The 22,626-nt window shown below is 46.7% G+C and overlaps 1 protein-coding gene across 9 annotated transcripts in view; it reads left to right on the plus strand.

The window, feature by feature from the left end:
- Nucleotides 1–22,626, plus strand: part of ATXN7L1 (ataxin 7 like 1) — a 360,884-nt gene that overhangs the window by 110,804 nt on the left and 227,454 nt on the right. The window contains exon 5 of one of the 9 annotated variants that reach the window (XM_033862906.2): nt 242–9,889. The exons of the other annotated variants lie outside the window; for them this stretch is intronic. Coding sequence (XP_033718797.1) covers nt 242–324 — 83 coding nt within the window. The 3' untranslated portion in view covers nt 325–9,889. Of the gene's footprint in view, nt 1–241; nt 9,890–22,626 lie in introns of those variants that run through there. 9 annotated transcript variants of the gene reach the window in all.

Here is a 22,626-nt window from a genome sequence, read left to right on the forward strand (position 1 = left end):
TCCCCCTGAAACTGCTTTCCACTAGGAGATACATGGAAAAGAGTTTAGAGGAAAGAATTGAAAAATTGGGACATACGTTTTGATAGAACAAGATCATGAAGACAGATTTAAAGCAACCAGTGTTTAATTTAGGAAAAAAAAAAAAGGCATTTGGCATGAGTAATCATTTACAAATGTCATTTCCAGAGGAGCCCTGTTGACACCATTCAGCAAATGCCAACAAAGCATTTACTTTCCAAAGGGAGAAAGCAAGACAAGAGAAATGAAGGCATCTTCAGGAAAGGATCGGAGAACAGCCAAGCCGTCGAGAAGAAGCAGGTTTGAAGTGAACAGTACAGAAGGTAGACTCAGCTTCTGAAAGATCTCGGAGGACTAGCATTATCTGGAGAAGGCTTCCTGGGAGAGGAGACTCCTGCAGAGCCCTGAAGTGTGGGCAAGCTTCCGTGTACTGCAAATTCGTGAGCACACTCTGGTGACAGGGTTTAGGGAGAAAATGGGCTGGAGCAGAGCAGGGGGCACCCGTGGGATTCTTCTCGCCATTTCCACCACCACCACGCTGGTCCAAGCTATCATCACCTCTCACCTGGACAACTACAGAAGCCCTCCAGCTGTTTTCCCTGCGTCCACTCTTGCCCCTCTACAATTCATTCTGCACACAGAAGTTAGAATCAAAGAAGTTAATCATGTCATTCTCTTAACTTGTGTCTACCCATTGCTCTGAAGCTCAAAGTAAAAATCATTGTCATGGCTACACAGTCTTGCATGGTCTGAACCACATCCTGTGCTGGGCTCCCTTTCAGTCTCTATATGCCAGTCAAGCTGGCCTTTAAAATTTCAGCACATTGGGTCTTCCTGCCACAGGGCCCTTGCACATGCTTTTCCTTCTCTGTATATGATTTTCTTTCATCCCCTCTTCCCAAAACTCTGACTCATCCTTCAGAATGCATCTTAATGATTACTTCCTCTTGAAAGACTTCCTGATTTTCATAACTAGGTCCACTTTCCCTCATACCTTAAAAGCAAATGTTTGTGGTGTAAACATATAATTAATGTCTCCCCTACTAGGCCACAAGTTCTATGAGGGTAGGGACCCAGACTTTGCATCCCCCAGAGCCTAGCACAGTTTCAATAGATATATATTGACTGCATCATGACATTTAATTAGGAATGATGAGACTAGTTGCGAAATTCTACTTGACCAGTATGTAAGAACATGCCATTATGAATTCTTACTGGCAGGAAAACCTGAATTCCTGTCCAGACTCTGCCACCTGCTGGCTATGCTGGTATGAATAAATCCCAGATCCTCTCAGAACCTGTTTCCTCCTCTGTAAAATGAAGGTACCAATAGCCACCTCACATGGTTGTAGCAAGAAATTAATGAAATAATATAAAAGCATTTTCAACTGTAAAACCAGGCATAAATATGCGCCATCCTTTTTCCTAGTGCCTGGCACACTGGGTCATTAAATATCTATAAGATGGAGGGATGGATGGATGGATGGATGGATGGATGGATTATCATTTATGGAACCAGTACAGGAGCCAAGAAGGGAACCTGGCATAAGGACAGCATGATGGAAGCCAAAAGAGGAGAGAATTTCAAGAAATAGGAGGAGTCGTGTTGATCACCCGGAATACCCAATACAGTAGAGCAGGCAAGAAGAATGAGGGGAAAACTCATTTAATTTGAGAAGGAGGAAGTCAGTGGTGACCTCAGGGCGTGTCCTGTTCAGCCTTTTCTTGTTATCTGTGCTTTCAATGGCATGCCTTAATTGTAACTTAATCACTTTACTGATTTTTATCTTTTTGGGGGGGGAATCAAATTGATTTGCACATACAGCAAAATTGGCCAGATTACTCCAGCTACTGCCGGCAGGTGCTGACAAGTGCAGAAGTGAACGTCAGAGGATAAGAAAATACACTAAACATTTATTTTAATAAGGCCTAGAAAACCTTAGTTATTTAATAAATTGCCATGGATAATTTGGCTTCAGTTTCAAGGGCTGTTTCATTTTTAACTCCCTGCGTTCTAATCGGAATAGGGCTGTATGTGTAGGCAGGGACCTGTGATGTGAGATCCATCTGAGGGCAACTGCTCGTTCCTGTGAGCATTCTTCTGTCTCTTTGATCGTACCTCACTACCTACCACCACCATCCACGCAGAGTAAGTCACTCTAACACACACACACACACACACACACACACACTCTAGCTGAGCTCCTGGTCCTTTTGATTGGTTACTCCTGCATCATGGCGGCTTGGACTCACCTTCCTGCCAGGCCCTGATCCAGCCAGTCTGTTTGTCCAGAGACAGGACAAAATCCCCTGCTTCAGACAGAAGAGTGTGATGGCTCACAGCCCAGCTCTGCTTCATCTAGCGCCCGCCCTCTCCTAGCTTAAATCTCAAGTGTAGAAAATGGGTATAATCGTGCTTCCTCAGAGAGGTGGTGTGAAGATTAAATGCCATAATGCATGTAACGTGCTTAGGCCGAGCCCAACCCAGCCTGAGAAGTGAATTAATAGAAGCCCGGAAGCCATGGTAGATTTAACTCCCTTTCCAAGTTCTGCTCTATCTTTGAGCATCGCTGCTGGGCCCCAGCCCAGCCTCCCCTTGAGAAATTTCACATGGTGGGTATTTCGTACAGCGGGGAGCTCTTAGAGGCTGGAGTTGGAAATCTTGAGAAGAGGAGTCCACGAAGGACTTTGGGGTGGGGGCTGGAGTTGGGGGGCAGGGACAAGAGAAGCCTTCAAGGAAGAGCTCTGTGGAATTTTTAGTGATCCAGAGATGAGGCCTGGAACCAGCAGGAGCCGGCCAGGAAGGCAGAGGGTTAGACTTGAAACATCAGAGTAACACTGTCACAGAGCCCAGGCAGGAAGGAATTCCAAGAAGGAGTATCAGGCGTTTCAGAAAGGTAAACCAGACAATAACTAAGAAAAAAATCTTCTGAATCACATATGCCTTTTCAGCGAATTCAGGTTAATTTGGTTTTGAGAATTTTAAACATACATTGTATTGGAAATGCCCTAGAGCGTTGTAAAAACCAGGGTTGGAAATCACTTTACCATCTACACGCTAAGAACAGGAGCCAATCTTTTTTTTTCTTTTTTTTTTGCGGTACGCGGGCCTCTCACTGTTGTGGCCTCTCCCGTTGCGGAGCACAGGCTCCGGACGTGCAGGCTCAGCGGCCATGGCTCACGAGACAAGCCGCTCCGCGGCATGTGGGATCCTCCCAGACCGGGGCACGAACCTGTGTCCCCTGCATCGGCAGGCGGACTCTCAACCACTGCGCCACCAGGGAAGCCCCAGGAGCCAGTCTTGCCAGCAGATTTTAAAACCTCCTGAGCCCAGGAGAGAAGTCAGCCTGGCTGTCGAATCTGCACTAAGCCCTTCTGATTATCTTCCACCATGGCTCCTTCCCAGCCCCACTGTTAGCAGTGAGGAGGACGCACACTCCTGATTTCTTTCACAAATACAATCCCTAAAAGAACCAAGGAAAGCAAGAAGAATAGAGAACCAGGATGGGACCAGTTAAGGCCTCTGTCTAATTACTTTTATCCCCGCCATGTCTTTCAGGCCCCTTTTGTGGCTGTACAACTAATGCTGTAGTAAAGTTTTAAAGGTTGTGTCTGTGGCCTATTGGGTTTGAAGAGTGCCTTGACCTTGGTTGTTATCTCTCGGCTTTTTTTTTTTTTAATTGAAATATAGTTGATTTACAATGTTGTGTTAGTTTCAGGTGTACAGTAAAGTGATTCAGTTATACATATACATATAAATATATATATACTTTTTTTACATTCTCTTCCGTTATAGGTTATTACAAGATATTGAGTAGAGTTCCCTGTGCTCTACAGTAAGTCCTTGTTGGTTATCTCTTTTATATATAGTAGTGTGTATATTTTAAGAGGTTCTTGACTTTTGGATTTTTTTTATTGTATCCATCAGTTTGGGAGCTTTTTTCTTTCCTGTGCACATCAAAACAGTCCCCATACGTATTTAAGTTTAAGCGTTAAAAAACCATCCATCTCCGAGTACGACACTGTTCATTTCTTTTGTCCATTGTGTGGGTGCCATAGCCCTGGAGCATATAATTTAGGGTCCTGGACTTATCGGGGGTGTCTGGAGGTCACCGTTAAGTGGATACATTTCTTTTGTAAGTCAATATTTGATAAAGCCTTTTGAAAATGCTAATAAGTATGTTCGTGTGACTGCCTGCTAAGATTAAAGAAAAAAATGTAAAGCTTGCTTTTATTGCTCCAAACCATAAGTAAATGACCAGATCTCTCTTCCTTTCATCTATCATTTATATTTATTACATTTGGCGAGTCTGGTTAGTGGTTTAGATTCCTTAGGTTTTTACTACATCCAGGCTTCTATTATGCAATCATCTCTGATAAAACCTAATGGGATACAACCCTGGACCCTGGAGCATAACGTGATTCCAGAGCCCATTGCAAATGTGTTCCCTACTAAAGCAAACTATAGTGGAAGACATTAAAGAGAAGCATTCCTCGGTCACTTCCAGTTGCAAAAAAAAAAATTTCAAAAATCACTAGTTCCACAGAGAGCTCCCCCCAGATCACGTTTTTCTCCCTGCTTCATTTACTTCTATTGTGAGAGCTCCCTTTGCCCACACACTCATGAGAAAGTGATTATGGTGGGTCATGCCCTCCTTAAGAACATAGCTTGCATACAGGTTTTTTTAAAACAGGTGATTGTTTGCATTAAGAATGCATGCACTTGGATGTGTTGGCATGCACCAAGGGCAAAACCCAGACAGCAGGAAACTGCAGGTTAGACAGCCCGAGTCTTCAACAGATAAACTGTACGGGAAATAGATGGAGGGAAGTGGTCACTTGAAGGAAGCTTAAACGACATCTAAAAAATGGGCAAAACTTAAACAACAGTGTCTAAGGATACACACTAGGGTGATAAAACCATAAATAAACATAAGGAAATACAGTAAGTCCCCTACCTACGAAGGAGTTCCGTTCCGAGAGTGCATTCGTAAGTCCAATTTGTTTGTAAGTCCAACAAAGTTAGCCTAGGTACCCAACTAACACAATCAGCTACATTGTACCTGTTAAATCACTGCTGCTTTTACGCTTGCTTCCGGACATCCTGGGCTTGAAATAAAGATACTGTATTACTGTACTCTGTACAGTACTGTAAAGCACACAAAAGCACAACCACTTGTAGAGGATGCACACACATGACAATGCACGCCAGACACGTGAACTGACTTACGCGATCGGACACGTGAACGCACGTTCGCATCTTTGAAATTTTGCAACTTGAAGGTTTGTATGTAGGGACTTACTGTAAAGACCGTAAGTCAAGAGTGTGGCTACTTTGGAAGGAGGGAGGGGCTGCGATTGGGACAGATGCACAGAGGGGCCCTGGTGGGCGGCAAGGTTCTCTTCCTCCACCTGGTATCCACTACGAGGGTGTTTGCCTTCTAATCATTCCCAATGCGATGCATTTGTTTTGTGCGGGTTTGAGTGTCTGTGCTTTATTTGGAAATACAAAGTTTTCATTTAATGAGTCCACTTGGGGTTGACATTATCTACAGTCTTTCAGGAATTTGGCTTTGTGGTGTGTCTTATAAAAAAATATGTCTTCGTTTTCTCATGAAGAGGAGTCCTGTAATTCCAGCTGGAAATGCACCAGTGGGGTTGTCTGGCCGTTTAGTCAAAAATGAGAAGGAAAAGAGGGTCGATTTTTTATATATATATATAAATTTATTGACTTACTTACGTATTTATTTTGGGCTGCGTTGGGTCTTCGTTGCTGAACGTGGGCGTCGATTGATGGAATTTTCTGGGTTCTGGTTGCTGAAGACTCCTTTCATTTATATAGTTGATTGTCTAGTTCCTTGCTTTTCGTAATGGCTTAGGCCCTGCAAACCCTCCTCACCTAAACAAAAGCTAGAATCCCGACAACAGCTGCACCGCTCCTGCCCTCACTCCTCCCTGGTCTGGAGTCACCTTTAAAGACCATGGGGGGAATCCCCTGGCAGTCCAGTGGTTAGGTCTCTGGGCTGTCACTGCTGAGGGCCTGGGTTCAGTCCCTGGTCAGGGAACTAAGATCTTGTAAGCAGCGCAGTGCAGCCAAAAAATAAAATAAAATAAACAAATAAATACCACAGGGGTTTGCTTACTTTACTTACCCCTGCTGTTAGTCCCCCACTTTCTCCACCTCTGTGGTCCCTGCAAATGCCAGTCTGAAGTGGCCACCCTAGTGTGATTTTAGGGTGACCTCTGACAGACCTGTCCCTCCAGCTGGGACATCATTCCTTTACCTCAAGGCTTTCACCAAAGCATTTACCAGCTTAGTGTGAATAAGGTAGACGAGAGTCTGTTTCAGTAGAGGGTGGAGTCAGAAAGAACAAGACTCTGGAAACCTGAGGTGGGAGCCCAGTAAGGGAAGACCCGAAAAGGGATTGGTGGGAGTTTACCTTTTCTTCTTTTTCTTCTTCTTAGCAGACCTGGCCTCAACGTGTTGATATTTTGCAGCTTCAAACTAGAATCTCACTAGAACACAACATTTGCATCTGCCCCTGAGGCTTCCTGAAGCTATTTGTCCAACTCCGTCAGTGCATAAGCCTGAGTCCAAACCTGTTTGGGAATCAGCTGAGGGTAGATCAGCTCCGTGAGGGAAGGGACCTCATCTGGTTTTGCTCACCATTCAATTCTCAACCTCTGGCACAGGGCTTGGCACAGAGTAGATGCTCAATAAACACTTGATGAACAAATGAATGAATAAACAATGGACCGGGCCAACATACAGCTTGCAGCAGCAGAGGGAGCACAGGTGGGCAGTGAGAAAGCCACCACTGTCACTCTGATCACTCTGCAGGCCCCTGGGGACATCACCTTCCCGATCACCTCCACCCCTGAGCATCTCCTCATCTGCAGCCCAGGGTTGACCAGCTCTGCTCTGTGCTTCCGTGTCCTCAAGGAGAAAATCAGCCAACATCTCATTCTTGAGAAGTGACAGCTCTTATCACATTTCTCCCGCTGGCACAGCACTTTGGGGTCACAGAATTATTTCCCCATTGTCTAAATTCTCACTACTCAATAATCCCATGAAGTAGGTAGCTCCCACTTTATAGAGGAGTAAACTGAGGCCGAGAGAAGGATTAAAATGACTTTTGAGGGGCAGGGCTATACCTAGAACCTGGAACTTGGGCTCCCCACATCCAATATCCTTTCTAATGCACTGCCCTAGGCCCTGTTGCAAATCCAAATAAAGGGGGATGAAGAGTCAGCCTTTGCCCTCAGGGAGCTTCAAATCTAATTCAGGCACAGAAAACTACCTTAAATAATAGATATGGGTCAGTAAAAATATTGTAGCGCTGCCTGATCCTTCCCCTGTTTTATTTCACACAGATGCTGTGAAAGGTTATTTTGCTGTTGTTTCTTAGAAAGGTTCTCTCTATGTAAACTTACAGAGTATAGACTGGCATGGCCCAGCAGTCTTCACTGTCTGCCAAAATGGGGAGGAGGGGGAGAGCTTAAATAATAGAAACTCAACGGAAATCCCAAAGCCCTTATTTTAACTAACGGTGTCAGTCCCACACTTCAGCGGATCTCATTAGAAATAACCACATCATAGATAGAAAAAGGAAAGCAAGGATCTACATAATCCATAATCTAGATAACCATCCCCTGACACCAGTGCTGTAATAGAGTTAACACTACTGCCTTGCACGCACAAGTGTCTGTGCTTTTGGACTTTCTTCCCACCAAGCCCTCTCACATCTCTTGCGTCTTCTGATGCTCTCCATGACCCCATGCAGGAGGCAGGGCTGGTACTGAGGCTTAGAAGCATTATGTGATTTGCCCAAGGCTCCTCAGCTAGTTAGTGGCATTGTGGGAACTTGAACCCATGCTATTCCCAGCCCTCACCTCTCTTCCCACTTCTTTTCCTGCAGTGGCCCCTCTTGGGCTCCTCTTTCAGCCGTCCTTAAGAAGGACCCAGCAAGGGTTCCCTGGTGGCCTAGTGGTTAGGACTCCGGGCTTTCACTGCCGTTTCCCAGGTTCAGTCCCTGGTCGGGGAACATCCCACAAGCCGTGTGGCACTGCCAAAAAGAAAAGCAGGAGGACCCAGCAGTGGCAGCTCAACGACCTGCGCGCCCACGGCACTGGCTCTTGCCAACACTGGCTCATGTTACAGTGGTTAAGTGTTCACTGACCGCTTTGCTGTTATAGTCACTTAATTAGCCTGTGCCTAGGAGGAAGAGGTGCTTTATTTAGAAGCTTAATTGTGAAAACCTCTGAGAGTCCAGTTCACTCTGAGCTTGATGGCTTTGGGATGATCTCAGGGTCTGCCCACCGTGCTCGTGATCCACTTAGACCAGGAGGATAACCAAGCAGGGCTTCGTCCAAGATGCAGCCAGTGTGCTGAGGAGGGTTGTGGCTAGGTTGGAGAAGGAGGACAGACAGATGCCGGAAGGGAGGGTAAAGAGAAAAACAACCTTTTAGGACCTTCAGAAAAATAACCAGATCTTTCAATGCTCCTCTTAGGACAAAACGAGAGTAGAATTTATTGTCTGTGGCCCCAGGTTGGGGATAGCACTGAGGTTCACGTCGGTCTGTCAGCCTCAACTGCACATTAGGGCGACCTGGGAAGCTTTCACATATCCTGATGGCAGGCCTGGCGTCAGAGTTTTAAAACGCCACACACGGTTCCAATGTGCAGCCAAGCTTGAAAATCAACAATCAGATGGGTGATGGTGGCTGGTCAGGTGTTGACTCCTGGCTGGGCTGAACTACATTTCCCAGAATTCCTTGTCCTGTGGGTTGCTCATTGGCTGGAGACAGAGATCCGGGGAGATCTGGAGGACAGAGGGGCAGCCGCAGCCATTTTGTAACACATGTGTTGTTGCCTGTCGGCAGCTCACCTCGCTGTCACGGGCAGCAGCCAGGCCTGCAATTGCTCCACCTTCCCCGGATCCTCCTTCAGCCTCTCCGACTCCTGCGCCAGGTCTGTGTGTTTAGCTCCTTGATGAAGGGTCCCGGCTTCTGGGGGGACATGCATAGCATGAAAGTCAAAGGCAACAAGAACAGACAGGAGTTTCAGTCCATCTTCATGGAGTTCCAGTTAAGGCTTGTGGGTTCCAGATTGTCCTTGGTCTCCGCCACTTTCCATCCCTCTTTCCTTCCCACTGCCTGCCCTGTGGACTTCATGCTCCAGCATCAGATGCAAAAACAACAGCCTCATAGAGGTCATTTAACCAGCAATTGCTGTTGCAAAAGCTCAAATAACTGGGATAGACCCGTAGATCTACAGGTACACATACATGTATGTTCAGATCCATCCAGTAGTTCTGCTTCTTGGATTGAACGCTGACTGATACAGGTGGTTTTCAGAATTGAGGATTAAGGGATTGTTTTTATCTAGAGGGAGATCCTTTAAGAAAGAGATACCCGCGGCGGCTCTGATTGAAGGGGAAGGCAGGTCTGACAGCTCCCTATCTCTGTCCCCAACCCCCAGGGTGACACCTGAGGGGCAATTTGGAAACCTTTGGTAGATTGGTGGACTCCAAGCCTGATGGTGCATGGGAAGCCCCTGGGGAGATCTTAAACATGCACATTTCTGGGCTTCACCTCACATTTTGGAATCAGGATCTCAAAGGACTGGGTCCGAAAATGAGAATTTTTTAAAAAGCTTCCTTTACCCCAGCTTTTCTGGGGTGCCTGTAGCTCCTGTTTCTTGATCTGGTTGCTGGTTACATGAGGGTGTTTTGTACATCGAAAGTCATCAGGTGGCACACTTGTGATTTGTAGCATCTCTTTTTTTTTTTCTGTTACGCGGGCCTCTCCCATTGCGGACCACAGGCTCCGGACGCGCAGGCTCAGCGGCCATGGCTCACGGGCCCAGCCGCTCCGCGGCATGTGGGATCTTCCCGGACCGGGGCACGAACCCTCGTCCCCTGCATTGGCAGGCGGATTCCCAACCACTGCGCCACCAGGGAAGCCCTGTAGCCTCTCTTGTATGTGTGTTATACCTCGACTTAAAAAAAAAAAGTCAGCCCCCCCGCCCTCCCGCCCCCGATAATCCCATATTCCAGTGACTGGCCAAAACTGAGAACCACTGGCCTAGATGATTCCTTGCACCCATCCTGGCAAAATTCAGAGAAGAGGAACAGGAAGAAATTCAGCAACTGGGAAATAGTTAAGATGTATCCATAATCCTAATGATACAATTCCCTGCAGTTATTACAACATTAAAGAGGAATATGAAACAGTGAGGCAGCGGGCCAGCTCGAAGTGATAGAAGTAGGTTGCAAGGGGGATGGGAGAGGGCAGTTAGGAAGATCACCTTGGAGCCAGACCACTGAAAGCTTTGGACGCCAACTGAGAAAAAGGAAAAGCCACTTTCAAAGCGTCAGCGCTTTATTTTAAGGAGCAGTGAGGGCCCCTTACGGAGAACGGTGATTGATAAAGGTGGCATTTTTGAAAGTGCAACTGTAAATATAAAATTATATTATCTGTCATATTTAACTGCTCACAAAAGACATTGTTTGAGGGCTTCCCTGGTGGCTCAGTGGTTGAGAATCCGCCTGCCGATGCAGGGGACACAGGTTCGTGCCCCGGTCCGGGAAGATCGCACATGCCGCGGAGCGGCTGGCCCCGTGAGCCATGGCCGCTGAGCCTGCGCGTCCGGAACAGCGGGAGAGGCCACAACAGTGAGAGGCCCTCGACATTGTTTGAAGTGCAAACTGGTGGACGACAGAGCAGGCCTTAGAGCTGGGAAATGAGGACTTTATCTTCCTCTGGTGTCAAGACAGACTTTTCCATCTCAGCTACTTTCTGAAGTGTCTGCAGTCTATACGCTCCGTTCTGGCATGCACTTAAATAGGAAAAAAAAAAAAAGATAAAGCCCAGTTCTTCCACTCACAGGCCTAGGAGGTTCCTATGGGGCACAGCTCTTATAGGTACAGTAAGATCTTACAATCATAGTGCAGGGAGAAACTTCACAGGCTGATTCATTTTTTAGGCAATGTGTTCAATAGTCATTCTCAGCAGGGAGTTTGGACCTGGGGGAGGGGATTTCAGAGGTGACAGACAGCAGAGAATTGGATTGAATTACAGTCGTCTCTGGGGCTCTTTGAAATAAAGAAGTGCAGGCCCTTCCCCACCCATCCATCCCCCATTCTGCTGGTGATTCTGCCACTCCTTCAATCTGAGTCCACCAGCCTAAATGCTGTCTCATGTCTTCTTTAATATCCAGAGATGGAGTTTTGACAACCCCTTTTAGTGGCCCTTTTCTGAGTGTGACAACTTTGTGCACCTTCAGCCCCCCGCCTCCCGCCCAAAAAGACAACTTCAAAGTCTAGAACTCCTGAGTTTTCAAAGTAAGGGCAGAATTAGACTTAAAAGCAAGTATTGGTTAAGAAAATCAAACCATAGTCGTCATCAGACTCCTTTTGAAAGACATATTTTCTTTCTCATTTTCGTTTGACTGCAGTATTTTCATTTTACCCTTTCTTCCTCTCCCGGACAGTAACCATATCCTAAACTGGATTTGGAGGACTGTCCAGAGAGAATTCCTTGATTCCACAGGGAATCCCCTCTGAAACCCAGCGCACTCCTAAACGTCTCTCCGCCAATTCACTGGCACGCACAGAGGGCATGCACGGGCCTATCTTCACATTAGTTTCTGCTAAAATTGTTAGCAAGACAAATCTAATAAGGAAAACAGTAACGTGGGGCGTTCCGAAGTGAGAGGCCAATTCCTGAGCATCCGCGCCATGTCCTTCCTTCCCCTCCTACAGATGATTTGAGAATTGATGTCCAATGTCCACGAGTTGCCTCTCCCACTCCCACACCCCTCCCCAACTCAGGGCCTTTCCCCAAACTCACTGAGAGCTCTTCTCCACAGCTTTTTCTTGCCAGCATTTTTGAGGAAAGGGAAGCTCACTTTAATTAGTCTGCCCTTCTGGTTCACGAAACACCCGACATTGCCCTTGAACTCCCGGGGTGGGCCCGGCTCTGGGGCCACAGAGGCAGCCCTGTCCACGCCCGGCTGCAGGTTGTGTTCCTCAGCTCGTGTGCAGCAGTACCCAGAGCACTTCCCTTGGTAATCAAAGTTGGCAGAGGCAGAGGTGCAAAAGCCCCAAGCCCCAGGCTTGAGGAGGAAGCCCCTGGAAGCATGAGGGTGAGCCTCAGCTTTCTGGCTCAGTCATCCCCAGGCTCAGGTAGCCAAGAGGACATGCAGCTGGAGCAGTGTCCAGTAGGAGCATCCCTGCGACATAGGGGTTGTGTCTCCATGGATCGCAGAGGCTAGCACCTGTCTGTCCATTTGTGTGGTCCAGCAGGTAACATCTGATCAGAACGGAACTCCAGAATGCTAAAGCTGGAGCGACCTCCGAGATCCAGCCTCTACACCCCCTTGTTACTCCCCGGCTCACCGAAGCCATGCAGGTGATTTGCCCAGAGTCCCTCAGGCAGAGAGAGAGCTGGGCCACTCTCCCAGGTGTTCCAAGTCCAAGTCCAGCATTCCACCACTGCCTCTTGCCCCTTCTCACAAATGTAAGCTAAGTCTGCTCTGACCATGTCTTCTCATAATTATTTTATGATCAGGACTATGGATGGCCAGGACATTAACAGGTCCAACAGAGAGTCACAAGACTCTCAGACCTGGAAAAGCCATTGCCTCACCCAGGCTGGGCTTTGGGGTTGGGAGGTATAGATATGTTTTATATATATATATATATATATATATAAAATATATGCATATTATATATATATATTTTTTTAACCATAAGTAAGCCATTAAGCTGATTTGCCTTTTTTTATATATTTTTTTCCTAAATTTATTTATTTTTCAAATTTTGGCTGCATCGGGTCTTCATTGCTGCACGTGGGCTTTCTCTAGTTGCGTTGAGCAGGGGCTACTCTTTGTTGTGGTGCACGGGCTTCTCATTGCGGTGGCCTCTCTTGTTGTGGAGCATGGGCTCTAGGCGGGTGGGTTTCAGTAGTTGTGGCATGTGGGCTCAGTACCTGTGGCTTGCAGGTTCAGTAGTTGTGGCGCACGGGCTTAGTTGCTCCACGGCATGTGGGATCTTCCCGGACCAGGCCTCGAACCCGTGTCCCTTGCATTGGGAGGCGGATTCTTAACCACTGCGCCACCAGGGAAGCCCAAGCTGATCTGCCTTTGTTTCTTCTTTCTTAGTCGTATTTTCAGTTACTTTTTATTTAGGTCTCTAACGGACTTTTGCATACGTGGGATTTTTCTGAGAACTGTGACAAGATGTAATGTCTCTTAACCTGAGTTATGATAAACTACATTGAACGGTGTTACAATGAAAGAAAGTCATTGCTTTTTTCTTTTTCTTTTTATTGATTGATTTTTGGCTGTGTTGGGTCTTCGTTGCTGCGCGCAGGCTTTCTCTAGTTGCAGCAAGCGGGAGCTACACTTTGTTGCAGTGCGTGGGCTTCTTATTGCGGTGGCTTCTCTTGTTGCGGAGCACGGGTTCTAGGCACGCAGGCTTCAGTAGTTGCAGCATGTGGGCTCCGTAGCTGTGGCTCACGGGCTCTAGAGTGCAGGCTCAGTAGTTGTGGCACACGGGCTTAGTTGCTCCGCGGCATGTGGAATCTTCCCGGACCAGGGATCAAACCCGTGTCCCCTGCACTGGCAGGCAGATTCTTAACCACTGCGCCACCAGGGAAGTCCCAGAAAGTCATTTCTTAAGTTATGTATTGACATATGGAATTTGTGTACCGTGATTTTATATATGTTTTCACATACTGGCGGAAGTATCCCTTACACCACTTTGGGGAAAGAATTGTTACAGGGGGACTTTTTGTTGAGACATAATTGACAGAACATTGTATTTGTTTTAGGTATATAATATAATGATTTGATATATGTATGTATATTTTTTAATTCATCCAATGAGTAATGCAGGTACTTGCTAAAAAATTCAAAAGGTACCAAAAGGGTCGACACTGCCAATGTCCCTCCTCCCCTTGTCCCCAGCTACCCATTCACACTCCCAGAGGCCATGGCTGTTAAATCTTCCCAAAGATGGGCAAGCATAGATGTGCTTGTTTCTTTTTCTTTTTTAATAAATGGGTGTGTATTATCAATATATACACTGTTCTGCTCCTTGCCTGTTTGACTTAATGGGTTCATTCATTACTTTAACAAGTATATATTGAGCTCCTGTTATGTGCCAAGCCGTGGCTGGAATACAGGGAGAAGCAAATAGATTCCCAGCCTCTAGGAACTTAGTAGGGGATAGAAACAGTAAACAAATCAGCACGTGATGCCAGGAGAAGAACAGTCAGTGTGAGGAAGGGCAGGGTGTGCTCTTATGCATGAGCTAGTCGGGGAAGGCCTGTCTGAAGAGGCTGGAGGCCAGGCCCTGAGTGAAATCAGAGTCTTGTGGATACTGGGCAGAGGGGGCCGTGGGGGAAGACCCTGAAGCTGGCGCACGCTTAGCTGGTCATGCACCTGTACAGCAAAGGGCCGGGTGCCCGAGCTGCTGTAGGTGAAGCATGGCGAGAAAGGAGCTGGCCCACACAGGGAGGCCCAGTCAGCTAAACCCTTGTAAGGACTTGGGTTTGATTCTCAGTGAGACGAAAGTTCTTGGACAGCTTTGAGCTGGGGAGAGACAGCCTCACGCTGGTTGCTGGGTGGGGAACACACGGTGGAAAGGGGAAGGCTGGGGTGAGACACCATCAGAAGGTGCCTGGGGAAGTTCAGGCAAGAAATCACGGTGGCCTGGGTCAGGCTTGTGACAGCGGCATTGGGAAACAGCAGGTTCTGGAGGTACTTGGAAGGTGGGCAGATAGGATCTGCAGGTGGTTTGGCTGTGAGGTGTCAGAGAACCGCAGGAGGCTAGGGTGGCCCTTGGGTTTGGGCCTGGACAACTGGGTGAATGGTGGTGCTGGACCGAGATAAGGGAAAGCAGGGGAGGGGAGAAATCTAGCACTTGGTGTTGGACGTGTTACATTAGACATGCCAATTCAATGGGCAGGCATTGGCAGATGGCTGGATATAGGAGTGTGGACTTCAGACAGAGGTCAGGGTCAGAGAGACAAGTCTGAGGCTCATTAGCATATAGGTGGTCCTTAAAGCCCTGGGGACAGATGAGATTAGAGCAGCTGCCCAACATTTTTCATTCCATGGTTCCTCTGGAGTAAACAGAGAGAAGGGCCCCAGGGCCTCCAGCCCCATCCTGACAGGGCCCCAACCATGGCCCCAAAGGCCGAGGGGAATCGATGTCCTGTCACAGCTGTCACTCGTTTGCAGCCGTGTGAAGGAGAAGAAGGAACACTGGGCTGGGGTCAGGACCCGGAATCCAGGGTCAGCTCAGGCACTGTCAGCTGCGTGACAACCAGCCTAAGGCCCCTCCCGGGGCCTGGTCGCATCACCTGGAGGGTTTGAATTAGGTAATCTCAGAGGGACCCTTCCAGTAACATTGTTTGCCCGTAAGTCGGGTGGTATGAAAAGTACAAAAAGAATTCCTGTACACCACTCACATGAAAAAAAATCCACATCATAAGGACATTTCGCAAAAGTGAAAGGGAAACAGTGCAATCAGTTGTGGAATGCTGTTCTGGGTTGGTGGGGGGAAGGTAATTTCAAACTTAGAGGAAAGTTGCAAAAATAGTTCAGACACTCCTCCCCATACATATGGGTGTGTGTATATATATATATTGTTTTTTTACATTTTTTATATATTTTATACATTTTTGAACTGTTTGAGAGTAAGTTGCTAATATCATGTCCCTTTACCCCTAAATATTTCGATGTGCATTTCCAAAGATATTCTCTTACATAACTGCAGTATAGTTATCAAAATCAGGGAACTAATACCACTGATACGGACCTAATTCGAATTTTGCCAATTATGCTGTATAGCAAAAACAAGTTAGAGATCCAGGATGACCTGTGCGTTTAGTGAGCATGCCTAGTTAGTTTTCTTTACTCAGGGATCATCCTTCAGTCCACCATTCACAGCCTTGACTCTTGTGAAGACTCCGAGTCACGTGTTTTGTAAAATGTCCCTCGATTTGGTTTGCCTGATGTTTCCTCACGGTTAGATTCACGTTTTTCATCGGAGGGTGGAAGGCTCTTTGAAAGGGGGTGAGATCTGAGTCTGGGAAGTTGGGCCAAGGATGAACAGAGATCAGGACAGCCCTTTGGGTGAGCACACGATCTCTGAGAAGCTTGAATGGGATTTAAAAGAGAACATTCACCTGGTGTGGACAGAGCATGTGTGAAATACATTCTGAGCTAACATTTTGGCAAGAAAGGGGGCCCTCTCCCCGGTAGCCTTATTCTCCCCCGTTATCCTGAGTGTGTCTGATAAATCATTGCTTCTGTGTAAGGCCTGAGTGGGCAGTGACCTGAGGGATGATGAGGTTTCTCTTGTTTTACAAATGGGAGACCTGAGGCCCAGGGAACACGTGCATTTAGGGGCAGAGCTGGGAATTACGCCTAGACCTCCAAGCTCACACTGTTTCTCAACTGTGCTGTTTCAAAATCTCTTAGAGCATTTTTTCCAAAATCCCTTGCTTGGCTTTGCTCAAAAACAAGGCTTGAATAAAGATTCTAGCTCCGTTTTCCACTTATGTCAGTGATTGATACTTGATTAACATCCAGGATTGCTGTCATCGAGGGCATAATTTGCAGAGATTCAAAGGCCAATTTTATTGTTACTGAGGCGGAAAGATCTATTTCCTCAGAAGTTGTCAGAGTTAGAGGGAACCAGTAACCACCAGGGCGTCTTGCTGGCTGATTCTGAGAGGAAGCCTTGCTGCCTCTGGCATCGTGCGTTTTTGTGGCAGTGGGCCAGGAGTCAGAAGGCCCAAGTGCATGTGTGTGGGCACCGCCTGGCGGCATGTGACACGGCGTGGCCGTCAGCCTCCAAAGTGAAGAAACCTGAACAACCATCACTGCCTTTTCAGTGTCGGCCTGAGGGGCACGTGGAACCTTGGAAAGATTGCCTTGTGGACTTGACAGGTGTGGCGGTGATCATCACCTCCTTACCCAGCCGAGAATTCTCGAAGAGAAGACTTCATTCTTGTAGGAACCGCTAAGCAAGGCTGCGCCGCCCACCCCTGGGGCAGCGGTTGGAGTGCTGGGTTCAAGTCCAGCTCTGCAGCAGACTGCCTAACCTCTGCCAGTTTCTGGCAGTGGGCCTAGTGTGCTGAGTTCCTGGCCCCAGTTCCTGGCACAGATGCGCAGTCATCCTTGGTTTTTCCTCTTCTCCATCCTGTATTTTCCGTCCATCTCCTCCTCTGCGTTGCTCTCCTGCGCTTCCCTTCCCCTCTCGGACTCCCTCAGTAAAAGCAAGAGTTATTATTTTGTACCAAGATATAAATCACATACAGTGGCTGGGAGGCTAAGTCCCATTCATCTCCAACCAGGAAAGTAAAAACCCCAACAAATCCTAGTTTGGAAAGCAGTGAGCTTGGCCTTAGGAGACTGGCTGTCTCCAAAGAAGCGTTCACTTCATCATTTTAGCTGGAGGATCAGGGCTGGATGCTGGGACGGGCATGGGTGTGTCGAGAGGGGGAGGAAAGCAGTGGACACTGGGAGCTATCCACTAGGGGTAGCTATAGGATCACCAGCCAGTGACCTGTTTTGTTGGAGGGACCAGATTGTATGTATGTGTATGGGAAGTGGTGTATTTTTTTTCATTCAGAATGGAAGTAGCTTTCCTGGAAGGATGAATATGGAAAAAATAAACAGTCTGAAAGTTTACAAGAATGGTTGTGAATGTGAAGTAGGTTAGGAATGTAAGTATTTAGAATAGCATCAGGATGAACCCTCAGCAAGTGGTAACCATTTTTTGTAGTGTTTAAGGGCATAGATTCTGGAGCCAGATTGCCTGGGTCCACATCCCAGCTCCAACACTTCTAGTTGTGCAGCCTTGGGGAAGTTACTTTACCTCTCTGTGTCTCGGTTTCTTCATCTGTAAAATGGGCATAATCGTAGTACCTACATGATAGGGTTGTTGTGAAAATTAAATGAGTTTGTTTACATAAGGCACTTACAAAAGTGCCTGGCATATATTATGTGCAATGTAAGAGTTATTGCCTACTGTACTGATGAGAAGGTCAGTGAGAAAACTGGATTTTGCTCATATCCAGGCATATTTGAGAACACCAATGAAGAGACTAGTAATCCTGAACTTAAAACACAGGATATTTGTCAAGGCTAGGTTCCTGCACCAGACAAAGCCACTCATGGGACAGCACATGCTTCCTCTTCTGAAGCTCTGGTTCTCCAGTGGAGACATTTGGGTCTCCTTGCCTCCGTACATGACAATGTGTTCTTTGAACAAGAATCTTGACACTCACCGTATTCATTTCTTAGGGCAGCTGTAACAAAGTACCACAAAAGGAATTGATTGTCTCACAGTTCTGGAAGCCGGACGTCTGAGATAAGGTGTCGGCAGGCTTGGTTCCTTCTGAGGGCTGCAAGCAAGAGTCTGTTCCAAGCCTCTCCCCAGCTTTTGGTTTGCATACAATCTTTGACCTTCTTTGGCACGTAGATGCGTCACCCCAATCTCTCCCTTCACCTTACCATGGTGTTCTCCCTGTGTGTATCTGTCTGTCTCTGTCCAAATTTCCCTTCTACAGGGACATATTTCTATTAGATGAGGTCCCACCCTAAGGACCTCCTCTTAATTTGATCATCTGCAAAGAACCTACTTCTAAATAAGGTCACATTCACAAGTACTGGGGGTGAGGCTTTCAACATTGTTTAGAGGGACACAATTGAATCCCTAACATTCACAATCCCTCAACCCCTCATGTCCGAATTGTGGAAACTGCCTTCCAGTTGTCTGATCCATTACCCCACACCTCCCATTCCCACTCACCTGCCACACAGGGGGCGGAAAATCATCCTCCGACTCCATTTTCACCACGAGGCATATCTTGCATTCCTAATGCTGTGATCAGAAAACAACATTGAGCTCAAATGCATCAAAATCAAACACCATCAGCACCACGCTGAAAGCCCAGCCTGGACCATGTTGCAGGGAGGGGTATGACCTGGTCCTGGGTAAAGAAAACTAAGGCTTTGTTTTGTGTGAGGGGCTCTCCGCTGGCCCCGTGCTCAGGCTGAAGTTCCGTGTGGGAAGGAGGAAAAGGGGCTGTTCGGAGCCATTTGAGTTTTCTCTGGGCTCTTTTCCGGTATCCAGAGACAGCCCCATGGTTCGGTAGAATTAGCATTTGGAGCTGAGCTTCATCTCTGCTCTGCTGCTGCCCAGCTGTGAGCTTGCACCTGCCTCTCTGGAGCTTAGTGTTCTCGTTAGTCCACTGAGGGAGTTGGATTCACAGTGAAGCTCACTTTATCTTGTTTAATCCTCACGACGAACTGCTAAAGCAGGTGTTGGTATCCCCATTTCACAGATAGGAAACCTCTTAATTAAGAAATGAAAGGACCCACAGTTTTGTATTAAGTGACTCTGCCTCCTTTTTTTTTTTCTTTTCCATCATGGTTTATCACAGGATACTGAATATAGTTCCCTGTACTATACAGTAGGACCTTGTTGTTAATCAGTTCTATAGATAATAATTTATATCTGCTAATCCCAAACTCCCAATCCATCCCTCTCCCACCCTCCCTCCCCCTTGGCAACCACAAGTCTGTTCTCTATGTCTGTAAGGCTGTTTCTGTTTCATGGATAAGTTCATTTATGTCATATTTTAAATTCCACGTATAAGTGATATCATATGGTATTTGCCTTTCTCTTTCTGACTTACTTCGCTTAGTATGAGAATCTCTAGGTCCATCCATGTTGCTGCCAATGGCATTATTTCATTCTTTTTTATGGCTGAGTAGTTTTCCATTGTATATATTACTGCATCTTCTTTATCCATTTATCTGTCGATGGACATTTAGGCTGCTTCCATGTCTTGGCTATTGTGAATAGTGCTGCTATGAACATAGGGTACATGTATCTTTTTGAAGTATAGTTTTGTCTGGATATATGCCCAGGAGTGGGATTGCCGGATCATTTGTCAACTCTGTTTTTAGTTTTCTGAGGAACCTCCATACTGTTCTCCATAATAGTTACACCAATTTACATTCCCACCAACAGTGCAGGAGGGGTCCCTTTTCTCCACACCCCCTCCAGCATTTGTTATTTGTAGACTTTTTAACAATGGCCATTCTGACCGGTGTGAAGTGATACCTCATTGTAGTTTTGATTTGCATTTCTCTGACAATGAGCAATGATAAGCATCTTTTCCTGTGCCTATTGGCCATCTGTATGTCTTCTTTGGAGAAATGTCTATTTAGGCCTTCTGCCCATTTTTTGATTGGGTTGTTTGTTTTTTTTGTTATTGAATTTCATGAGCTATTTATATATTTTGGAAATTAGGCCCTTGTTGGAATGACCCTGCCTCTTTAACTCGTAAATCAGTTGTTTTCCATCTCAGAGGCAGAGTCTAATCACTTGGCAGAACTTTGGCTTGGAAGTTTGATGTCTCTGGGAGTAGGGCCTGGGTACCCCTAATTTGCAAGAGCACTCCAGGTAATTCTGATGTATTTCCAGCGTTGAGAACCACTGCTGTAAATGTCCTGTGATCCTCTCTGGTCTAGAAGCTAAAGTGATGCACATTGCCTCTGTGGTTATTGCTAAACTCCACTGGCCTTCCACTAACCCCTTTTCTCACTTCTGACTTCCCCAACCAATGCCCTTTTCTTGTAGTGTCACGCTTTGTGATCCGCTGCCCCTTGGGTTCTTCATGGGCTAGACGGGTCGTCATGGAGCTGGATGTCCCCTACCAGACGATGTTTACAGGTTCTGGCTTTCTGGCCCTGGCAAAGTCATCATCCTTCTCTCACAGATAGTAGACCCAGTAGTAGACCATGAAATCAATAGAGCGATGCATTCAAAAATAAAATAGAGGAGAAAAGAGAAAATAGAGTAGGTCACATAGTAAGGGAAAGCAATGTTCTATGAAATTTCTGTCTTGGAAATTATATATATATATATATATATATATATATATATATATATATATATATATATATATACACACACACATATATGTATGTATGTTTATATATAGGATCTCCGTGAAAAGCACTTATATTTCTTACCATGAGTTACAGTGCAGACAAAAAGTGTTTCAGCTGCCCTGTACTGACATGTACTTATCACTGCTTTCAGAACTTGGAGCAAAATGCTCCTCCAAGGGCATAGAATGTTGAAGCAAGAGACCTAGAGGTCATCTGTTCCACTGACCCCCAAAATGGGTGCCCCGCAGCTGCATGAGGAGCCCCTTAGGAAATTTGTTAAAAATGCCGAATCTTCAGGCCCAGGCCCACAAATTAAAATTCACTTGATCCAAGAATGTGTATTTTCTGATTCTGAGTTTCGGGAACCACAGCTCTAAACCACTTTCTTCATTTGACCTTGAGTGGTGTGCCCAAGGTCACATAGCTCCTTAGTGGCAGAGCTGGGATTCTCCGTCCCTTGCCCTCCTCTATTCTATCTTTCCGTTCCACAGGTCTCCAGGGAAAGCCTAAGCGGAGGTCCTGACCCAGAATACTTGCAGTAAAATTACCTGAAAAGGTTTTTAAAAATATGGGTGCCCTGGCCCCACCCCAAACCAATTAAGTTACAGCCTCTGGGGGTGGGCCTGAGTGTCTGGCCTTCTGGGTGTGCCTCTCAAACTTTAACATGCATATGCCTCCCCTGAGGGTCTTGCTAAAATGCAGACTCTGCTTCCAAGGTCTGGGTGGGGCTTGGAGATTCTGCGTCTCAAAACAGGCTTCCCCATTGTTGCTGGTCTGGGGACCACACTTTGTGTAGCAGGGCCTTAGGTATGGCCCCGGGTCCCCAAGAACCTGCAGGCTTCCCCACCTCTGCCAGCACCTCCCTTGCCTGCCTCCGTTCGTACTCTATGGATTTGCCTTCGCTTACTCTTCCGCAGTGATTTTCCACTGCGTCATTTATCAGAGGTTGGCCTCCCTACCCACACTTTTAAGTATCTCAACAGCAAGGACCTTGGTTCCAGATTCTTCCCCCTTGCCCTCCCCAACCCATCCACCTAGACCTGCACTTTTCTCTGAAAGGTTCCTGATAAAGGGGGCAATGCCACCAACAGCCCTGGCTTAACTCCATCCATCAGCAAATAGTCAGGGCACCTCTAAAGGGACAGCAGGCCCACACCCATAGGCTTTCCTGGGGGAGCTTGCTGTTCTGTAGGGGAGGTAAGGCAAGTGCCAAGGTCACTATAACTAGCGCTTGCTGAGAGGCACACGTACTACGCAGAGGGGTTAAGAGCACGGAGCCACGTGGCCTGGGTTCAAATCCAAGCTCTGCTCCTAGCTGTGTGGACTTGGACAATTTACTGAGCCTCAGTTTCCCCAGTTCTAAAATAGGGACAAGAGTAGTACATAATTCATAGGGTTGTTTTGTAGGTTAAATGAGTTAACAAATATACAGTGCTGGCACACGGCAAGCTGTGTGTCAGTGCTGATATAATTTACTTACAGGAGGACAGAATTGAAAACAGTATTATGACATGCTAGAACTTGGAGTATTCATCCAATTTGGATCCTCCAGAGACAGAGAGAATCCATACCTGGTGGTGGGAACAGCATGGGCAAAGGCACAGAGACAGACACACAAGACC

This window comes from Tursiops truncatus, chromosome 9 (genome assembly GCF_011762595.2).
Source record: "Tursiops truncatus isolate mTurTru1 chromosome 9, mTurTru1.mat.Y, whole genome shotgun sequence".
NCBI lineage: Eukaryota > Metazoa > Chordata > Mammalia > Artiodactyla > Delphinidae > Tursiops > Tursiops truncatus.